A 21,509-nucleotide genomic window follows, 5' to 3' on the forward strand; every position below is an offset into this window, starting at 1 on the left:
TTCAACGTCACCATGATGTCATCTACAGGTACAATGCCACGTGACGTGACTCAGATTGTGAAGTGCTACTCATGCTCACAGAACAGTCTTCCGACCAAGTGTCAACGTTGCCAGGGGATATGAAACTGGGTGCGAGCTCCAGGTAATCTGTCACTCATTTTTGCGATAACATTTTTGTTGTTGTAATAATTTTGGTACAAGACTGTTTTCTACATGATTGATTCCAATCGCTCGAAAACAATAGTAGACATTCAAACAGGCGTCGTGAAGAATTTTAGTGTGGTGTAATGGTGGCTTCCCTCATTGTATTCATTGCAGTAGACATTCATGTAGATAGTTGTAGAGTTACATGACGGATCACTAATGGTGCTCACCAAATCTTATCTCCGTTACGTGCCTGCACAAACGGTTGGCATCATCAGCAGCCAGAAGTGCAATGGACTCTTCTGTAAATTTACTCATGATCCTACTGGCCAGGCAAAGCGTGGCTTCAACAGCAAGCGATTGGTGGCAATAACTGGTGCTTTGGAGAACATCATTCTCTGGGAATGCAAGAGTGGCGAGAAGGTGAATATCTGTCAGTATAACTGCTGCTATGGGCATATCAGCTGTGTCCTTGTAAAGTCATTCGATTATAATTATGATGGTTGATTTCGAAACGAATTGATAGCACTACAGTCCATTCAGAAAAAAATGAACTTCTAGCTTTTGGCCATAAATGGGTCAAACTTTGAGTTTTTTTACAATTTTTTTTGGCAATCCCCTATGGAATCCTCTTCCAATTATGTTTCTGAAGTTTTTTTGTCCAAAAAGCAAGCCATAGCAAGAATAGGATTTCGGCCAGGTTTTGCCCCAAAAGCACAGAATTGGGAAAACCATCAAAATCCAGGCCGTTTGACCCCGCCTGGCAACAGTGCATTCTGCGGTTCGAACCCCAGTTCAGGCACCCTTTTTGGACCCTTTTTCAAATTTCAAAGTTCGCAGCACTGCACTGTGTACGATGAAATCACGAAAAACCGCCAAATACGGGAGCTCGCCAGAGCCAGAGCCCATCTTTTTATGAATGGACTGTAAGTGCGATTGTGAGTGGTTACGTTGGCCTATCGCATGTGATTACCATTCTAGTCTCTAAGAACTAGACTACAGTAGAATCGTGTATTGCATTTCAAAACATAGATTTGTGAACCTGATCTATATGAACTTCTAGCACACTGTAACTCTTACAGCAAATGCGACACCAACCAACACCAACCTGGCACAGCCGACACATGTACGAATACATGAATAAAATAAAATATTACGGCCCAATTTACGGGTCCACGTACAGTGCTGGTAGAGAACCACCTTGCCGCTTCCATGTGACGGCCGTCCCATGATCAGGCGTGAGATGCAGCTCCTAAGCGATGGTAGAGGATAGATCAGATCTACCAACCAAAGGCCAAAGACCGAAATCCCCTTTGCCGCATCCATGTTACCCTTGTGCCAGGTCACACGTTCCCAATCCACTGTGAGTCGCAGCATGGTTGTACCTGTTTCCCAATATTCAGATTTATCATACGTGACCATTGAAATTGTTATATTGGCCCAGGGTAGTCCACGTAACATGCGAGTACAGTAATCACAATACATATGTGAGATCTAAAAATTGCTCATTTGTACCCACTCATTGAACTTTGCAGGTCGGGTGCCTGTGTAGTTTGCAAGTCAGTCACCAGCATTTCCACTCTTTGCCAGTCTGGTTGGGCCTGCTTCCATGCAACCCATTGTAGTTTTACACATCCTTACATTTAGTTCGCTTTCAACCAGTTGACACGCAGCTGTCCCTAGTAGCACTGTGAATCATTGCAGTCTCGAAATATTTACCTCAAGAGTATCCTTTTTTTAGGAGCAACAGATGACAAGCTACTTGCCATCAATTTTCTTTTCATTACTTTTTTGTGCTGAGGAGGGGGGGGGGGGGGGGGGGGGGGAGGGGTTGTCATCTTCTGTGCCTTGTTTCCTTTCTTTGAAAGTGGTCTCCTGATGCTGACTATGCTGTACATTTTCTTCTTTTTAAACATGGAGGCTGGGCTTTGCTTACCTATTAGCTATGCACTTTCTCTACAACTATTTTGTATGTTGCTTGTGCATGTATCAGGTGGCTACTTTGGCGGGTGGCAAGCATGAGGTGACTAAGCTGGCTTTGTCACAAGATCAAAAGCTGTTGGCGGCTGGGTAGGCTCCTTGTGTTGCATTGGTGTGTTTTGTGCAGCAAGTTTGGCACTACAGTCGACCTACCCTTATAACGATATTTGCGTCACACCAAGAAATATTGTTATAAGGGTAATATTGTTATAGGGGTAACTGGTTCATTTCATACACATACGTCATAATGCATGGATTTTGTTCATTTTTACACTCTTCATAGCATAAAAAACTGACGTACATGCACATTATGTGCACAGCAAGGTGCCCACTGGTGCCCCATTGCATGTTGTCCTGTCCCAGCGACTTATCAAGTGAAGCTTGCCCTACCTGGATGGTGGGCTCTACATATTCCCTGCTAGATATTGTTATAAAATGGAAAATGCCAATGGGTCAGCCCATTTTATATCGTTATAGGGGTAATATCGTTATAGCAATATTGTTATAGAGGTAATGCATTGTATACACAAGTCAATGGAGTGATTTGGTTTGGCAGAAAAATATCGTTATAAGGGTAATATCGTTATAGAGGTTATCGTTATAAGGGTAGGTTGACTGTATATTCGTGTAGGATCCAAATAATGGGTATGCAACCCCTGACAAGAATGAACTTCTGACATGTGCTTCAAGTACTTTATATCTTCTGAATGTCATGTGATACGATCAGTACAGAGGAGGGTAGGATAGTGAAGCAAGGCTGTGCAAGACTGAGTACAGAGGAGGGTAGGATAGTGCAGGCTGTGCAAGACTGAGTATAGAGGAGGGTAGGATAGTGCAGGCTGTGCAAGACTGAGTACAGGGGAGGGCAGGATAATGAAGGCTGTGCAAGACTGAGTATTGCTGTGTTTGTGGTTCTTGTTTTTAGTTACGCCGATGGTTCGATCAAGTTGTGGGATTTAGTAACCCTATCATGCCGTGTCACGCTAAGGTTAGTATGAGATGCTGGCTACCGGGGTGTTCTGAGCAAATGTTGTACATATGTCATGTGGCTGGATCGTAGTCGGAGAGAGAGAGAGCATTGGTTTTTGAAAGGGTGTGAGTTCATTTTAGCTCTATACACGTTGCACAGTTGTGTCTACATATTCCGCTGCTACCGCTGCCAGCGCCTTCACTGCTACTACTTGTGTTACCGAGGTCAGCCAGCATGACGTCGTTTTCTACTTAGTGTGCTCTATGCGTTTGGCTTCGCCTTCACAGTAGTGAAAGCTGCAATATATTACTGCTGTCTATCTTTTTTTGTCTACATATATAGTGGTCACAAGTCTGCTGTTACTGCACTTCGCTTCAACGGCCCAGGCACTGTGCTAGCTTCAGGCTCTCAGGTATGTTTGGACAGTATTACAGGTGGGTTGAGTGACTTGGCTTCCAGCACAGTGGAACTTCAGTATAAAGAACCCTGGATATAAGATACTTTTTTCGTTGCATTAGATTACATAGCACTGTACTTTTGTAAAGACACTGCATATCTGTGTCCAGTCATTTGACCTCAGATATGGAGTACTTCGGCCATAGAGTACTGATTTTTACGTCCATTGCAAGTACGTCGAAAATGCTGCGTCACCATCTGAATCATGACATTTTCCATGGCAACTGATGAAAACGCGGGAAATCTGAGTGTCCGACGCAGCAGTGTCTGACGCAAGCAGATTGGCTGCGTTGACTCTGCCACTGCAAGCACTTGCATCAAAAACAGTGTATTTTGAAAATAGCGCAACGTACCGTACTCTATCGTAACGATTTGGTTTGCCACAGAGTGGTTTTGTGAAGTGCGTCAGGCCAATATGGTTTCCGGTAGAATAGGAATACAGCAGCCAGCAAGTACAAAAAAACGAAGTTTACACCTTTCCTCTGTGTGAATATAGTGTATTTGTAAGTCATATTTTTAAGCCGAAATTTGTCATTCTATTCGTCCAGCGTTCCTCACATTCATCTCACACGTACGTGCCTGTGTTGGCGTTTCTCTTTCTGTCTATGCTTTGCTGTTTGGTTGTGGCACTGGTCAGCTACGCTTTCTGTGGTTGAGGTCTCTTACTGTCCTCCTTGGGATGTTTGTACATGTGCCTATATTTTCGTACATTGTTACTTCAGGATACTGATGTCATAGTGTGGGATGTAGTTGATGAGAGCGGTCTCTACAGGTGAGTCATCTGTATTCTGCTGGTAACATTTGTGCAGGGTCTCGTGCACTCACCTCTCACTGCATCGGTGCGTTGATCCTTGATTGTGGACGCCTTTTTAGCATGTGAAGAGCACATAATTTAAACCTTTGAAGATCCGGATGAATGAACTTGATTGTGTTCTGAATGACGGAAGTGCATCCTTTTCACACTTGTGAAACCTACACTGTTTGGTAGGGCGTCACAAGCGGCAGGGTGTGTATTTCCCTGTCTTGCCTTCTTTGCTTTCGGCTTTCTATGCATCATCAATGATTTTTGGGCATGTAGCGCTAAAGAGGCTTCAGAATATTCTCTGTCTAGATAATGTCCTTCTTGTATGTTCTTTGTTTGTCTCGTGCAGGTTGAAAGGGCACAAAGGACCTGTCACAGATGTGTTGTTCTTTCCGGAAAAGAATGTTCTCATTTCAAGGTTAGAGTCTGGAAATTTATTTTCTCCTTCTCCAAGTCGTTTCTAACCGGTCTGCTGTCCTTATGAATATGTCACAGTCAAGATGATCATGTCTTACTGTGTGCAATCTTGCCCGTCTTATCTCTGTTGTTCCTAGTTCCAATGATACATTTGTCAAGCTATGGGACTTGACGACGAAGCATTGCTTTCAGACACTAATCGGTCATCGTGGCGAGGTACGTTTCTATTGGTTGACGCATGTGTTTCATTTACAAAATCACTTGCATGCTGAACAGTATACGATGCCTGGTGCTGTTCTGAGGGTTGGTGGTGCATTCTTCCGTTCTGAAGAGGGTTATTGAACCACAACGTTATCAAAAAGCTGAGCAGATTTCTTTTGAGCAGATTGGAGAACGGGAGATGTCTTGGAGCTAGGCATCGGATCGTTAAATGACTCAGTGCTCTCTCAGTTTGGTGCCTAGTTGCACTCTCTGACCCGTACATCATCTAGTTACAGTGGTGGACAGTTGTTCATAACGGGTATCCATTATGTTCTTTCTTCTATCTGCAGTCATATTGATTTGGTGATACTTCAGTTAATAAAATCTGAAATATTCAACTGGCTGGCTGTAGACTGGCTATACCTTGAAATGCAACTCGGTGCATTGCTTTGCTATTGTACATGTATCACACAGGTAACAGCGCTGGCATTGGTTGGCGACTCACTCAGGCTAGTCACTGGCTCAGCAGACCAGGAGCTACGGATATGGGCAGTCAATGACACAACAGTAGAGGTATTTCAAAGCTACCTTTTGATTGTAATACCCGTGTAGTGTGTGCTGCTATGTAGTGCTCCATTCTCATGAATGGTCTTCTAAAACAGTGCTTGAAGAGATACTATACACTATTGTGTGCATGTTTGCTTGTACGAGTCGTATTTGCACTGGGCGTAACTGCTGCATGTTCTTCCTACCTCTTTCTGTTTGCATTGTTCTGCAGAGCTCTGAAGTTTCCACTGCAGCATCATCGACCACATCAACAGCAGAAAAGCCAGAGGCTGGCTACAAGGTATTTGATACTAAGCACTTCTATCACATGACCATACAGGGCAGCTATGCTGGTTCCAACTCCACTCAACCCTTGCATCCATGGGTCACATGATGTCGGCCATGTTGGTTCCACTGTCCACGTGCCATGATCACTTTCTACACAAAGTTAGTCTCATGACAAATATGTGAAATCACTCTATAACTAATAGCAGCGCATGTTGTTTAAATGTGCAGCATAGTGTGATGATATGCCTGTTTGACGTTTGTATTTGTCCACATCTCTTTGTGCAGTACCAAGTACACTGTGAGCTGCTTGGCACGATTCAGCGCCAAAGCAAGGAGCGTGTGCTAATGCTGGCACTGAATGAGAATGGTACTCTGCTCGGTTGCTTAGTAAGTCATCACAGTGCAGTGTGTATCAATGTACAGTGCGGTTGTTTGGCAGCACATGCGTTTTCTTGCATTGTGCCAGTGGACAGTGCGGTTGTTTGGCAGCACATGCATTTTCTTGCATTGTGCTGTTGTCATCATGATGAAATCCCACCTTGTGCTGCAGTTTTCAAGGAGACAAAATGTCATCACACTTAGAGGAAAAGATTCAAAAGAACAAACCTCAGACTCCTCACAAGCATAATTTTCGGAAGTGCTTTACAAGTGCACTTTCACACCGCTTTGTTAGGTGGAATAAAGGCAAAAAGAAAAGGAACAAGAGCAATGGATTTTACTTTGAAGTCCAGCAGAGAGGTGATAGAACAGCACAGAGAAGAATAGCATGAAAGTACACTTGTGAAACGCGTTCGAAGGCTTTGCTTGTGAGGAACCTGAAGAGTTTGTTCTTGTTCTAAGTGTGATGTTGTGCTGCAGTCATGGCTATTCCATTTTCAACAAAGAGACAGACAGAGTGTGTGTGTCTGTCTGTCTGTCAGTCTGTGTGTGTGTGTATGTGTGCGTCTGTGTCTGTCTGTCTGTCAGTCTGTGTGTGTGTGTATGTGTGCGTCTGTGTCTGTGTCCTTTTTGGAATATCATTGCACGTGTTTTTCTTCACATTCGAGAGTTTACGCTTCAGTTTTTTTTCTTCAATTTCGAACGTGAGAAAAAAAAGCGTGTTGAGTCCCTTTTTTCACAGTGAGTGAGAACTAACGTGCGTTGAATCGCTTTTTTCACCGTGAGTTGGCCATCTGTCGGGTTGAAATCTCACTTTACAGCATAATGGGCACCAATTTGGCCGTGAGATCTCATTTTCAAAATTGGAAAAAAACATGAAGCGTAAACTCTCTATATTGTACTGTTGACAGGGTGCTGACTCATTCTTTGAAATCTTCAAAGTTCGAACTGAGGAAGAAGTAGAAGCCCATGTCAAGCGGCGAGTGAAGCGTGCCAGAAAAGCACTCAGGTAACTTGCTGCCTGACTGCTGCTACTCTTTATAAAATGTCAGTCCTGTTGTTACTGCTGCTGCTACTGCTGGTGGTGGGTGCTCTTGCTCTTGCTGCTGCTGCTGCTGCTGCTGCTGCTGCTGCTGCTGCTGCTGCTGTTGTTGTTGTTGTTGTTGTTGTTGTTCTTGTTGTTCTTGTTGTTCTTGTTCTTGTTGTTCTTGTTGTTCTTGTTGTTCTTGTTCTTGTTCTTGTTCTTGTTGCCGTTAGTCATGTTATGTGAGCTTGAGCTTGATATTGTTTCTCACACAAGACTGGTACCATAGAGACCTTCCCTCCCCCTCTCCCCCTCACTCTCTCGCACATACGCACACATGCATGCAGGCACGCATGCACACATGCACTTTTGCGCTCATTCACTCTGTTCTAATTCTTCCTTGCTTCTACTCTCATTGCAGGGAAAAAGAAGAGAAGGGCAAGGCTGTGGTATGTCCTTTTCCTGGCTTGACTGTATGACATGTCTTGAGCACTAGTAGATGAATCTTTACACCTCTGTAGAAGAGTGCACACTCGACTTTCAACTTTGCCCAATATCTTACTGCACCTTTCTCCGATGAGCATTGTGTCTACTAGTAGATCAGGACCGTTTGCATCAAATGTCTGGTCCATCTGGAGTTCCTTCCTGTTCTGGTGGCTTTCCCCACTCACTCACATTGATCATGTTTTGCTGCTCACATACATGCCTGTTTGTTTCAAGTTTCCTTGATGAATACCTGAGCCTAGGTTAATCTTTTTACAGGTTTGTTGGAAGCAGGTTTATGGTGGCCAGGCCATTACCCACTACCCGAACACCCGGAACAAAACTCACTGTACATGTATTTGAAAGTGATAAGAATGGTTACGAACCAGTTTTGGTCATTCCTCAAACGCGACCTGGGACGAAAAGTGGTCAGGCCATGGCGCACAGGTCTGACAGCCGTGTGTTTACACATACACGTAGTTTATTTGTATCTAGCATTCTCTGGTGTATGTTATTGTTTGTTGTGATAGGACCCGCAGCCAAAGGAAATTGAACGTTGTGTAGATGATGAGATGTCACCCGTGTATGTTCAGCATGCTGACACAAAGATACGGTAAGGCCATTGACAAGGAAGTCCTCTCCTATGCTATCACACACGGTTGTCAATCATACATTCATTCATTTTCTGTCTTCTGTGTATTGTGTCGTGTACTTGTAGCTTCTGTTTGGTGACTGATTATAATTATAGTCTCGGAGAGCCAGGGATAGTATTGAAAGTCATAATTTTACTACTCTGGCATGCTATGTCACTGACTACAATTGTAGGAACATGTACACTGTACTAGTAATGTATTAGTACATGGTGGAGACATTTTGTGTGTACCATATGCTTCTACAGATTATGTTTGCCAACTTGTTTTCATATCTGTATTTCTTTGTGTGTATGCATTACAGCTCAATTGATTTCACTCAGCTGGCATCTGGATCACAGAGGGTGAGTGTATGATTGCTCAGCTTCGAGTACGGAGCCTTTCTCATCTGTTCTACGGCACACCCTGGCAGGCACACTGGGGGTAGAGTCTGACACTGGTATCTTAAAAATTGTTGCTGAATCCTCTACTGCATGCCTGTCTGCTTGTTCATGGCTGCTGATGCCTTGTGCCCGTTGCGATGAGGGATTACTAGAGGTTGTGGCACAATTTCATCTGTTGCCAGTACTTTTGTATTTAATTTAAATGTTGTCATTCTGCGTGCAGGTGCTTTGCTCACGGAATGACAACAGTGTGGCGGTGTATGAGCTGGATTTCTCTGAGAAGCCCCTGTCCAGTCAGCTGGTGTCCAGTGTAGTATCCGCTGGTCACAGATCTGCTGTGAAGTAAGTCCTTGTATTACATGTATATGTAGAAAGTTTCCCCATTTTTGCATGATTGAGCATGTAATTGTATGCGCACAGCATTGCGAGTTGGTGAAGTGTCCTGCGTACTGACATATGGTCCATGCCAATAAAATGACATCATGATCAGATGATGCTGATCTTTGCTGATAACTGTCTAGCCTTATGCAATGTAGCTAATCCCACTGGTACTGGTAGATGTACCACAGTCCTGTAGGTGCAGGAATATGTGCATGGGCTCCGTTGCTGTTGAAATCGCAACATCTTCATGATTGTCGATATGAACTGGCCGTAGACTCCCTCAGGTTGCATCATGTTATTGTAACTGCATGCTTCATTCATTCCGTATTGTATCCTTGTTGCCTGTGTGCTTGTGCTGCTGTGCTTGGCATAGGGCCATAGACTTCAATTCCGACGGTTCAGCATACCTCACGGTATCGCCAGAGTCAATCAAAGTCTGGAACATGTGAGTAGTACAGTACTGCCCTGTTGTGTTACAGAGCTAGCGTGTACTCCTGATCTGTTCTATCGTATGGGATAGCCCTGGATCTGATCGGCTTCTTATCACCATTGCCGCATTGCTACTTCATTAGCTTCTTTCTGGGAAGAACCATTCTTTGCTCATACTCCACAAGTACAATGTCGTCAACGGCAGCATCCACGGCCATGGCATCAGATACTAATTTGGCTTTGTCTCGTTTTGGGCACAACTTGACAGAATGGTGGCTGGCTCCTCATAGCTGCCTTGTGATGGGTCTTTGCAGACCAGCTGGGGCTGCCGGCGCTGATTGCAAGGTAACCCAGTTGCCGGCTTTCGCTGGGGTCCCCCACAAAAGCGCTGGCTGTCCAGTGGCATTCTATAAGTCGTGTTCTTTGTGGACTCGATGTTCGCCTGAAGTCTTTTATTTTCTTTTCAATTGAAAATCTCCCCATTGGAGAACTACAGTACCTGCCTGCTAACTGAAGTTTGAAATTGAGCCAAAACTGGTTGGGAAAGCTTCTGTGCCTTGAAAGAGCAGTGATGTGCACCATGCATTCCTTGTACTTCTGAAGTATAGCAATATCTTTATTTAATAGGTTGACGCAAACTCTGATGTTGTCTGCTGGCGTTGCTTTTCTTCTTTGTAGAGGCAGTCAGCAATGTATACGCACACTGGAGTGTGACTATGCACAAGCCTGCTTCTTTATGCCCGGTGATACCCATGTGGTAGTGGGTTGCAAGGTAAGAATGCCATGCTGTATGCAAGGTAAGAATGCCATGCTGCACGCTCTCTGGTATTACCGTCACTGCTGTCAAGGTCTGCTACCAGTGGGTGTTGTCAGACGGTGGATGCTACTTTTGAACACACGCAGCACGTGTACATGTATTCAACACAATGCCGACTCCTACTACCATACAAGCTTTGACCAGCCTGTGACGTGGTCCATGGAGCAAATACAGTAGATAGATGGAAGTGGACGTTATGATGTCATGCTCCACGGTGAAGCGTTATTGCAAAGTTGCAAGCTTTTTCGAAAGATAGACCCAGTGGACATAGTAGTAGTAATACCAGCCTTTAGTGACCATTGCGATAAGAACCACCTGTACTTAGGGACCTGTCGCCTCAGGTGCCAGACCATGTACCGGCATACATTTGGACCTGTGTGATACTACCCCCCCCCCCCCCCCCCCCCCATGTTGGTGAAGGCTGCTCATCAACATTCTCTACGCTACAATGAGCCAGTGTGTATTTAGTATTTACATTCAGAGCTTGTGTATTTCAAAAGCGTCCTGTGGGTGTTGTGTATGCGTATGCACCATTCTTTGCACCAGTCTTTGTGCATGTTGTGAACTATAATTATTTCTTCTGTTGGTGATGTGTGCTTGCATATGTGAGCGTGTGGGTGCGTTCGTGATTGTGTGTGTGGGTGCGTGCGTGCGTGCGCATGCACGTGTGTGTGTTTGTGTGTGTGGGGGGGGGGGGGGGGGGGGTGCGTGCGTGCGCGTGTGTGTTTGTGTGTGTGTGTGTGTGTGTGTGTGTGTGTGTTCGGTACAGAATGGTTTTATTAAGATGTTCAACTTGGCCAGCGGTACTACGCTAGAATCTGAAGAAGCACATAGTGCTGCTGTATCATCATTGTGTCTTGCACCAGACAAGGTGAGTTGTTGCCAGCAACACCCCCCCCCCCCCCCCCCCCCTCTCTCCTCGTTCTCAACTACATTGTACAGAAGACAGCCGATTTGCATACAATAACCTGGATAGGATTGTCACAATTGACACAGATCTGTGACAGACCCTATATGAGTGAAGCAGCTTGTGTCTCTGTTGATTCTTCTGAACTGTGACTCTGCATGTACGGTTGTTTTGTTTCTACAGCGTGGCTTTGTGAGTGGGAGTGCAGATAACACGGTCAAGTTCTGGGAGTTTGAGCTCGTCCAGGACGGTGAAAGTTCCAAGTAAGTGCACTATGTGCACTATGAGATCTTAGTGATACAGCACTTTTATGTGTGCGGTACTTGAACCAGTGCTACAGCTGTCACAGAAGAACTCTCGAGCTACTTTAGTAGCTGGAGAAGTCATGCCATGATCGAATCGTTGAGTGCATTGGTTGCGTAGCAAGGCTGTGAGGCCCACGGTGCACAGTAGCCTAACTAGCCTCTTCTGGATTTCTTTGGATGTACCGTAAAGTACCGCCAGAGCGCCCCACCATCTCATCCTTTCGTGGTCGTATTGTGGAGGTGGTCTGCTGTCTGTAGGTCATACGACATGAACCTTGTACACATATTGCACGTTTTGCAGAAAATCCGTACCTTCGAGCGGTCACAAGCTCCACGCAAAACCCTGCCAAGCGTGACCTTAGTACACTAAGATTCTCACATCGTACAAACTTCGTTGCACTCTGCCATACGATTTTCCTTTCTCAGGCTGTAAAATCAAGGTGGGGCGCTCTCGCGAGACGGGGCGCTCTGGCGGTACTTTACGGTAATGGCATGCTCCTGGATGTTTGACTGATGTGAAACACTTTCTTTTTGTTCTCTTCGTGTGCCTTTTGTAGGAAGCGCCTGAGCTTTGCCCATGTCAGGACACTAGAGATGTCAGACAATATCCTCTGTGTCAAGTTCAGGTGAGTGTGCTTGTGCATGTCTATGCAATGCAGACACTACATTAAGTGATGAAGTTGTACGGCTGTGCTTACTACTACATACCGGTATGTCCACATGCAGTACCGCGTGTGTGTGCACACGTTCACATACGACTGCTGTAGTGTGCATGGATCGATATTACATGTACTTATTCAAAATACTGTGCCTTCGTAGCAACTTGCATGTGCACATACCGGTATGTAGCAATCACAGGTGTATATCTTAATCAGTGCATGCAGTATGCGTATGTGCATGCAGATGTGCATGGAGTATGCATACATATATGTGCATGGAGTATGCATCATAATTATGTGCATGGAGTATGCATAATGTGTGCATGGAGTATGCGTAATAATTATGTGCATGGAATATGCATCATTATGTGCATGGAGTATGCGTACGTTGTGCATCCAGTATCGGCAAGTTTCTACCAGAGCAGGGCAAGCAGTGACACCCAGAACTCATTCTCTTCGTTTATTTGTAGTGCTCTCACTGAACAATCTTCTTGTGCATGTTGTTTTGATCTGTGTGTATTCCTGTAGTCCTGATCAGCGGTTGATTGCTATAGCATTACTCGACTTCACCGTCAAAGTGTTCTTTGCTGACTCGCTCAAGGTATGTAGCACGATGAGCAAGTAGAATATTTTATGTGTGCATGTGCTCTTCTCTCTGCCCTTGTTCATAGTGCTTGCGACACTTATTCGGCCATGTCGGGGAAGTTCGGAAGAGCAAACTGATTGACTGAGTAGCACACACGTGTTATGAAGTTGTCTGTTACACCGTACTAGTGTTTCTGTCTGTGTCTGTCGAAGAATAATCTGGCTTGCTATGCAAGGAAAAAAATGACTTGAGCGGGCACAGTAGTAGCTTGGAGTACGTAATCCTTGTACAGTAGAACTCCCCTAATCCGGACTCCTCAGATCTGGGCACTCTCGTCTACTGGGCACCTTTCTGACCCCTCTCGAGTCATGAAAAAGGCCTTTCAACGAAAAACAGCACCAGAAATATTGATTGGCATGAAGTCCTTTAAATACTTCCATGCAATCATACTGCTTGTATGTTTCTAGTTACGGGCAATTCCAAGTGATGCGTAGTGCCCGATCCCAACCTGCCCGGGTAAGGGGAGAGTATAATTATTGTTTAGACTGGTCATGCACTTTTGAAGTAGCTCTTTGCTGGGTCATGGATATGTGTGTGTGTGTGTGTGTGTGTGTGTGTGTGTGTGCGCGCGCGTGCGTGTGCGCGCGCGTGCGTGCGTGCATGTGTGGTTAGTTATAAAATGAGTTGGTTTTGCATTTGTTTTCTTGTTTTGTTTTTTCCCGCTCCAGTACTTTCTCTCCCTGTATGGCCACAAATTGCCTGTCATCACAATGGACATTTCATTCGTAAGTACTTTCAAGTGATAAGCAAATGTCTGTGGGACAGTCATGGGCTGGTCCGTTCACCTGCAGACATGGTCTTAAGTTTAGGAGGATAGGTCCAAAAAGAAAGAACATTATAGCCAGCAGAAGCTCTGCTATTGGTTGCCTTTCAGCTTTCCTGAAGGAATGATGCCCTTCTGATCCAAGCTTGGCGTTACATCCTGCTGATCCTACTCCACTGACCTTGTCCGGTACGGGACGTCGGGTTCAAGATCAGATAGGGACGCCACACGCCTGTGCGCCACGCACTACATGCTCAGGCATTGTCCACCGTACGCCAAACCAGGCGGCCGCAGCACAGTCCTTCCAGATATACGTACATGCATGACCCAGGCCTCCAAATTCATTTTCAAGTGCACCATGGTGCTCCTGAATCCGTTCAATTCCCTCCAGCTTTGGATATGTGGTATATGTACACCCGCCGCTCCCGCCGAGTGACATGGTTGATATGGGTACATTGCCCGGTTTGTCCATGCTACACGTAGTAGGTGCATGCATCCCCATCGCTTCCGAACTTCATGCACTAACCAAAGCCATCCAGATATGTGACTCTAGTACAGGACTTGTTAGCGAGTTGACCACCTGACACCAGCTTCCGCGTGGTCCATACCTTCGAACTCGGGCAACGGCGTCACTACATTATTGTAACCTCATATTTCGTCTCAGCAGGGAATCTCATTTCTTGTGTCACTATTGCCACCATCACCACAGCTGCTGTCATTGTAGGTTCCTCACTACTGGCACTCTTGTTGTTGTTGTTGTTGTTGTTGTTGTTGTTGTTGTTGTTGTTGTTGTTGTTGTTGTTGTTGTTGTTGCTGTTGCTGTTGCTGTTGCTGTTGCTGTTGCTGTTGCTGTTGCTGTTGCTGTTGCTGTTGCCTTCTCTGCCGCTGTTCTGATTCTTGTTATTGTTTTCCTCAACAGGATAGTACACTACTTGTTACTGGTTCAGCTGACAAGAACTGCAAGCTGTGGGGTCTTGACTTTGGTGATTGTCACAAGTCTCTGTTTGCTCATGATGATAGGTGAGCGCAAGTCTTATCTGTACACGTACACATACTTGTGTGTTTTTTGTTTGTTCACAGTGTGCCTTATCTTGGCTGGCTTGTGATTGCCATGTTACAAATTGCATTACTTTCCATGACGTGCCCTGTGTCCGACTTATGCATTGAAAACTGCGGCAATACGCCCAGTGGGAAGGCAGATTTTGCCTGTGCCTATGGTGAAGTAAAATAGAGCAAAAAAAACAACAACAAAAGCATTTGCCATGCTCCAGCTCATACCCTGTAGTATCTATCTCACGCTGAGTGCACCTTGTCACTTTACCCTATCACTATTTACACGCAATACACTCAATAGCATAGTCATCTTATCCAATATGTTTGTATGTACTGGGTATTATATCGTGACTTTTGTCTTTCTCTCTGTTGTTTCCCCCCGTTGTCTTTCTGCCTCTGTGTACAGCATAACAGCAGTCAAGGTATGTTTTTTACTTTGCAGTACCTATATGTAACTACGTATGCTTCCCGTTTGTGCATTCAGTTCTTGAAGTCCACATGGTGTGCATTTGTTCTATTTTCATTGTATCAGATCACATCCTCCTCTGTGTCCCCTTGTGTGTGTGTGTGTGTGTGTGTGTGTGTGTGTGTGTGTGTGTGTGTGTGTGTGTGTGTGTGTGTGTGTGTGTGTGTGTGTGTTGTCCTGTCAGTTTGTTCCGAAGACACACTACTTTTTCACAGCCAGCAAGGACAAGACAATCAAGTTCTGGGACGGTGACAAGTTTAAGCACATTTCCACACTCGAGGTGAGATTGTGGGTACATATGTACGTGTGTACGTGTGTACGTGTGTGTGTGTGTGTGTGTGTGTGTGTGCACACGTTCGTGCAATCCCAATAGTTCCCGGTGGTCAGTGTGTTGCAGTGATATACAAATAATTGTTATGTGTCCTTTTGCCTTGTCCTATTGCTAGGGCCATCATTCTGAAGTATGGTGTTTGACAGTGAATCCACGTGGCACTCTTCTGGTGTCAGCGTCACTCGATCGGTCACTGCGCGTCTGGCAGAGAACTAACGAACCAGTTCATCCGGAAGACGAGCGTGAACAGGTATTGTGCTCATGCCACTTCCTACACAATGTTCTTCAGAGCTTCTGCCTGCGTGTTTGTGCAGCACATTCAGGTACAATGGGTCTGAGTTTGTGCTGCTTGTCATGAAGAAAATAGACTCATATGAAATGCGATCCTTTTCTGTACTTGTAGTTGATCGTTTGTGTTTTGTGTTTTGCTTGCTAGGAACGAGAAGCTGCTGATGAAGAAGCAATGGCTGGCCAGGTTACGAAAGTGGTAAGGTTGACTGCTGCGATAGAATGGAGTTGCTCAATTAGTTGGGCTATTCCTCATGTCCTAGTGTCCTAGTGTCCTAGTGCAGCTTGTACACTGTGGATACTAGTGCCAGTATTGTGTGTTCATCATGTCTATTTGTACACTGTGCACTGTGCACTGTTCGTTCTAGTACGGTTTGCAGGTTCATTGTATACTAAATGATATTCTGTGGACAAATCGAATGGACGAAATCCTATCACTTCTCTTGTGAATTCCATTTTCTTTGTTATGTGGGTTGCTTCTTTCGCTTGCATGGTTAATTGTTGACATTCATTATGCTATTCATTAGTTGAGGGAGTTGACATTGATTGTGGTGTTGTGCGTTGTTTGTGTCCTAGATACCCGGAGAGACAGAGGGTGAAGCAGAGTTAGCTGGCCGTCAGACCATTGACACAATAAAGGGTGTAAGTACACAATCATGACTGTACACATCATGTTTGTATGCAGGGTGTACGTACACAATGTACGCCGCATGTTCTACTCCTACCCATTCTTTGCATCATTCAGTAGTGGAACGATTTGCATGCCAGTCTATCAGTCCACCTTCCCCAACTCTTACTTGCTAGAAGCTTGGCTCACAACAGGCAAGTTAGTTACAGATAGTTGCATTGGACCAACTTCTTTTACTCGAGGCACACTGACCTGCTGTTGATGCGACACAGCCACCTTCAGAAAGAGATTATCCCCTTCCTGCACATGTCACTTTGTGCATTTCTAGTACCTGTCTTTCTACACACACACATGTCTCACACACCTCTACACACCTGTCTCACACCTTTTGCACACCTGACTCACACACCTGTCTCACACACCTGTCACTTGCATGCTCTTCTACATCTACGTGCACACTCTTTTGTATTGGACGTGACACTTCACATCAAATCTGCTCTCTGGAAATAAAAGCGCCATCACTCTTCTTTTTAGGGAACTCTCAGCCCCTAAACCAGGTCTAGCTTATGTCACCATCTTCATCACAGTAAACCCTTTCTTATCCAGACCTCCCATGTTCGAACACCTCCCGCAATGGGGGTACCTTACAAGAAGGTACCCCTGTCAAGTCCTTCTCCCTTTTCTTGCCGGTGAGCCGAACTACTTCACAGCGTAACAGGTCATAACTACTGTCTCCAATACGGATGCTTGTGAATGACATCAATCTTAGTTCAGTGAGCCCCAGGGAATGTATCACGTGTGTCTTATCCAGTATGGATGTAGTGTTACTACATATACTACTGGTACTGTTTCCAGGTTTAATGGCATGATTCTGCAATGTATGCATACTGTGGTACTGGGGTGCATGGATAAGAGAGAGAGAGAGAGGTTCTACTGCACCTACAGTGTATGTGAGCCACTGCTGGACACACTGTACACACTGTACACACTGTACACACTGTACACACTGTACACATCTGCAGCACTAGCAGATAGTATGATCACACTGATTGACGTTCACTGCATCTTGTATGCTACCTTCTCCCGTCAAGGCTGAGCGGCTTATTGAAGCAATCGAGATTGCGCAAGCGGAGCGGGCTAAACTGGACGCATGGGCAGCTCAGAAAGAGAAATCTTCAACTGATGTGAGTACTTGTAGAGAACCACACCACAAGTTGAACCTCCTGTAGGGTATTTATATCTCCTGTCATGATTATTTTGTTGTGTAGTCGTCAGTGCAAAAGTCCCTAGTCTGGTCGAGAAACTATTGGCCCGAGGCGTGTCTTTGCAATGTTGCAGAGGTGTTATTGGTGTGAGTGGTGGGAATCTGTAAATTGATGGTTTGTTTCTCTGTAACTACAAACATCCGTTACTCGTATTGGTTGTATTTGTGGGCTCCTTCAGCTGCTACTCTGTGACATTTGCTGCTGCATGTTTCTTTGCCGGTGTCATGAATCCATATCTTCTCTGGTGGATGAGCATTGCGTTGACATTGAGTTTCTCTGGGATCATGTGCACACGTATGATGGATGCATACGTGGATCTGTCGTTGGGTGGCGCATGCGTGCATCGTGTGTGTGTGTGTGTGTGTGCGTGTGCGTGTGTCTGCGTGCATATGCGTTGATGATACAGATTGCACGTCCCGAGCCTCATCCAATGATCATAGCATACGGCTTAGTCACGGTAAGCTGTTCATGGTGATGATTGTATTCCTGCACTTATGTCCGCTCGCAAACTGTGTGTTGCCAACTTGTAGAGGGTAGTTGTGTGTGCATGGACATGTGTATGCTTGCGTGCGTCCTGGAGCGCCTCAAAGGATTGCATTGTTTTCTATTTCACTGGAATTAAGTTGAGCAGCAACGTTGGTCTATAGTTTTCAATGGATCCTGCTGATGGCTCCTGGCCGAAAATTTGATTGAGATACAGCAGCTGTAATAGTAATTTGCAGCGAAGAGACCACTTACTTTGGTGATGATGTAGGGATTTCCGTGTTATGAAGTGTGGCTGCAGTGGAGCCTGTGCACCTTACCAAATGTTTTCAATGGAGTTGTACAACTTGTGTTTGTTGTGTATTTGTTTTGGCTTTCCTATCCAGCCGGAGCGCTTTGTACTGGATGTGTTCCGGAAAGTACGATCCAGGTGAGCAGTCCTTTCTACTGCACTCCTTTTATTGCCTGATTTAGCGTTGTTATCTAGTGATTCACCAGCATTTAACTACAGACTGATAATTCTTTGCTATTGCCTACTTTCACTGTATTCTTGTTTTGCATCCAGTGAGGCGGAAGAAGCTTTGCTTCTGCTGCCGTTTTCGTACGTGGTGCGATTCTTGAAGTTGCTCGACTTTTGGCTCAAGGTAAGCTGTTTGCAAGCCAGGAATAGCTCCATTGTACAATTTGTACTAGCCACTGCACTGTAGGCGTACCTGTTAAATGCTGCGTTCCCTCCTTCTGTGACTGTACATGAGCACACAACCGCAGTGGTCGTGGGTGCATTCAATCACACTGTCCTTTCCCAGGTTTGAAAATTTTCAAACGGCCAGAATGAGCCGATTGTAGCCATATAACAATCATTGGAATTCTCCAGGACTTCTATTCACGATCCACTTGAGAAAGCTGTGGAAAGAAATCATGTAAATGCCTAAGAGCTCATAGCCCCCAGGAGTATGCAACTCTGATCTCCTAGGTATGGATGCTATGCGCGGCACACTGCCGTTCTTATGTGCATGTAGCCAAATTATGATCACCTCCTCCCGCTTGATCACTGATTTGCCTCGGTGGGTTACTAACCGCGTGCTCATTCAACTGTGTGTGCTGGTCTGTGATGTGTTGTGTGTGTGTGTCTGTCTGCAGAGTGCCTGGGAAATTGAGCTGTCTTGCCGCAGTGTGTTCTTCTTGCTGCGGTAAGAAGATGAGCATGATTTATTGGATATGTAACCTATGTGCTGAGCAAGGCTGTGTAGCTGATGCCCTAATTACGTTTTAAGTTTCCACGTGTGAGTGTGGGTTTACGGTGTGTCATTATTTCTGACCAGCAGAGGTTGTATTGCTATCTCAACACTTTCACATTGAATCTTGTACCTGTTACTTCCAGTCCTGTTATCATCAAGTTCTGTTAGACCTCACCGTCCTGCTGAAGTGCAAAGTAGCCACCATAATGATTATTTAAACCCGGATGGTGAGGTAATATAAGTAAAGAGAAAGGACCAATAAGTTACCAATAGGTGTTGGAGCTAAAGATTAGAACATTGAAAGAATCGGTCACGCAAGACGGTTAATTCCCAGCTAGGTGTTGGAGCTAGGTGTCACATCGTCGAATGTCTCAATATCCTTGTCAGTGTTGTGCCTTGTTGTCGCACTATCTGGCTGTATATTATCTCGTTACCTTGGTGGACTGTTAGTCAGAACTCGTAACTTATTGGTTCTTTCTCTTTTCTCATAGTGATTATAATTCTATATTCTGCATTGGCCAGTACATGTAGTCAGTAGCCACGATATGCGAATGTACTGGGTTGGTCAATAGGCACCATACATGTACATGAGTATGCTGCATTGGTCAGTGAAGAAAACACCATCATGCCCTGTGTATGACTATGATGGAATGGAGGTAGTCACTTGTTATAATTATGTACTATTTGAATGAGTCTCCCTGAGTGTGTGGCGTTAACTGCTCTGTCTCCGTCTCTGTCCCTGTCCAGGATTCACCACAATCAGATCATCTCTACAGAGGCTTTACTGCCCGTTGTGGACTCGCTGAAAACCAACACACGCTCGCGCCTTCAGCAGCTTCGGGTATGTTCTAACAACACTCGTGAACTGTGCCACTATGTTGTGCAAAGCAGTCCTTCATTGTAATGAAATAGGCGAGCAAAGTGTGATAAGTGATCCTTGAGCTCTTTAGGACTTCTTCAAACACAGATAGGCACTGTTGCTGCAATAGTGCTCGCTGCAACATGTGCAGAGCTGTTCACACACTGTGGACGAAATGGAACGAGCTGTTTGTTGTAACTGCAAGTGTCATGCCGAAGGGCGATCGTCAGACAACGAAATTTTGTCCACGTTGTCGAGGACTTGCGGAGGAGTACATGCACTGCCCGTCTCTCTCTCTCTCTCTCTCTCTCTCTCTTCTAAACTATGTGCACGACTTTATAAAGTGGACTTTAACAGCTGCCATCAGAGTCAGTATGTTGTGAGGTCACTGTACCGCTGTGAGCAAGGGTTTTGACTCGTTTTCAACACCAGAGAATCTTTTCTAAATGTCTCCGGCTGTCAAGTTGTGAAGTTTGAGCAGAGAAGTTAGGACTGTGTTGGTTTGAGCAGAGAAGTTAGGACTGTGTTGGTTTGAGCAGAGAAGTTAGGACTGTTGGTTTGAGCAGAGAAGTTAGGACTGTGTTGGTTTGAGCAGAGAAGTTAGGACTGTTGGTTTGAGCAGAGAAGTTAGGACTGTGTTGGTTTGAGCAGAGAAGTTAAGACTGTGTTGGTTTCCAACTTTCCACTTCCCATCAGCTATAATAGTACCCTGTGTCCGTATTGCTGCTGTTGCTGCTGCTGTTGCTGTTTCCTGTACACATTCATATATACAGGACTCGATCGGGTTCAACCTGGCTGGACTGAATGTTGTACAACGTGAGCTGGAATCACGTTCAATCTATCTGTTTGCTGACGCTGAGGAGAAGAGGGAGACAAGCAGAAAACGACGCCGTGCAGCCGTGCGAACGTTAAGTTAACCCAAACTTCCGCATGATCTGGCTTAATATGCTTGCTAGTACCTGTGGCAGAAAGTTGTTGGCTTGCTGCTCACTGCAGTGATAATTCATTGTGAGCATCCCAGCATCTTCAGAACATTCACTTTATGCTGAGCATTGGCGAAATCAGGTGCTTTCTCCCGAGTCAGATATTTTTTTTAACCCTCTCTTTGCGTTTTCAGTATGGCTCATTCTGAATGAACTTGACTCTGAGAATAACAGACACTTTCACAGGCTAGTAGCTGTTGGGGAGTGTTGCCATATGCCAAGTATGCGTGTAGACCGAATTGGTGCAGGGAAGGGTAGAACTGAGACAACGGTACAGAAGACCCAT

At 45.2% G+C, this 21,509-nt stretch overlaps 1 protein-coding gene across 1 annotated transcript; it reads left to right on the forward strand.

Moving 5' to 3' along the window:
• Positions 1 to 200: 200 nt before the first annotated feature.
• Positions 201 to 21,406, forward strand: LOC135806303 (WD repeat-containing protein 3-like). Its single transcript, XM_065320473.1, has 35 exons — positions 201 to 567; positions 2,138 to 2,214; positions 3,050 to 3,112; positions 3,437 to 3,506; positions 4,273 to 4,322; positions 4,702 to 4,770; positions 4,907 to 4,985; positions 5,445 to 5,543; positions 5,749 to 5,817; positions 6,090 to 6,191; positions 7,094 to 7,191; positions 7,628 to 7,655; positions 8,220 to 8,302; positions 8,644 to 8,683; positions 8,946 to 9,064; positions 9,477 to 9,548; positions 10,211 to 10,304; positions 11,119 to 11,220; positions 11,440 to 11,519; positions 12,119 to 12,187; positions 12,749 to 12,821; positions 13,535 to 13,591; positions 14,549 to 14,649; positions 15,089 to 15,104; positions 15,333 to 15,428; positions 15,595 to 15,729; positions 15,916 to 15,966; positions 16,344 to 16,409; positions 17,487 to 17,579; positions 18,067 to 18,117; positions 18,530 to 18,573; positions 18,709 to 18,787; positions 19,284 to 19,333; positions 20,129 to 20,222; positions 21,014 to 21,406. The coding sequence occupies exons 1-35, from the start codon at positions 364 to 366 to the stop codon at positions 21,155 to 21,157; spliced, it is 2,817 nt and encodes a 938-aa protein (XP_065176545.1). The 5' UTR covers positions 201 to 363; the 3' UTR covers positions 21,158 to 21,406.
• Positions 21,407 to 21,509: the final 103 nt, after the last annotated feature.

Source organism: Sycon ciliatum, chromosome 1, assembly GCF_964019385.1.
Source record: "Sycon ciliatum chromosome 1, ocSycCili1.1, whole genome shotgun sequence".
Classification (NCBI taxonomy): Eukaryota; Metazoa; Porifera; class Calcarea; order Leucosolenida; family Sycettidae; genus Sycon; species Sycon ciliatum.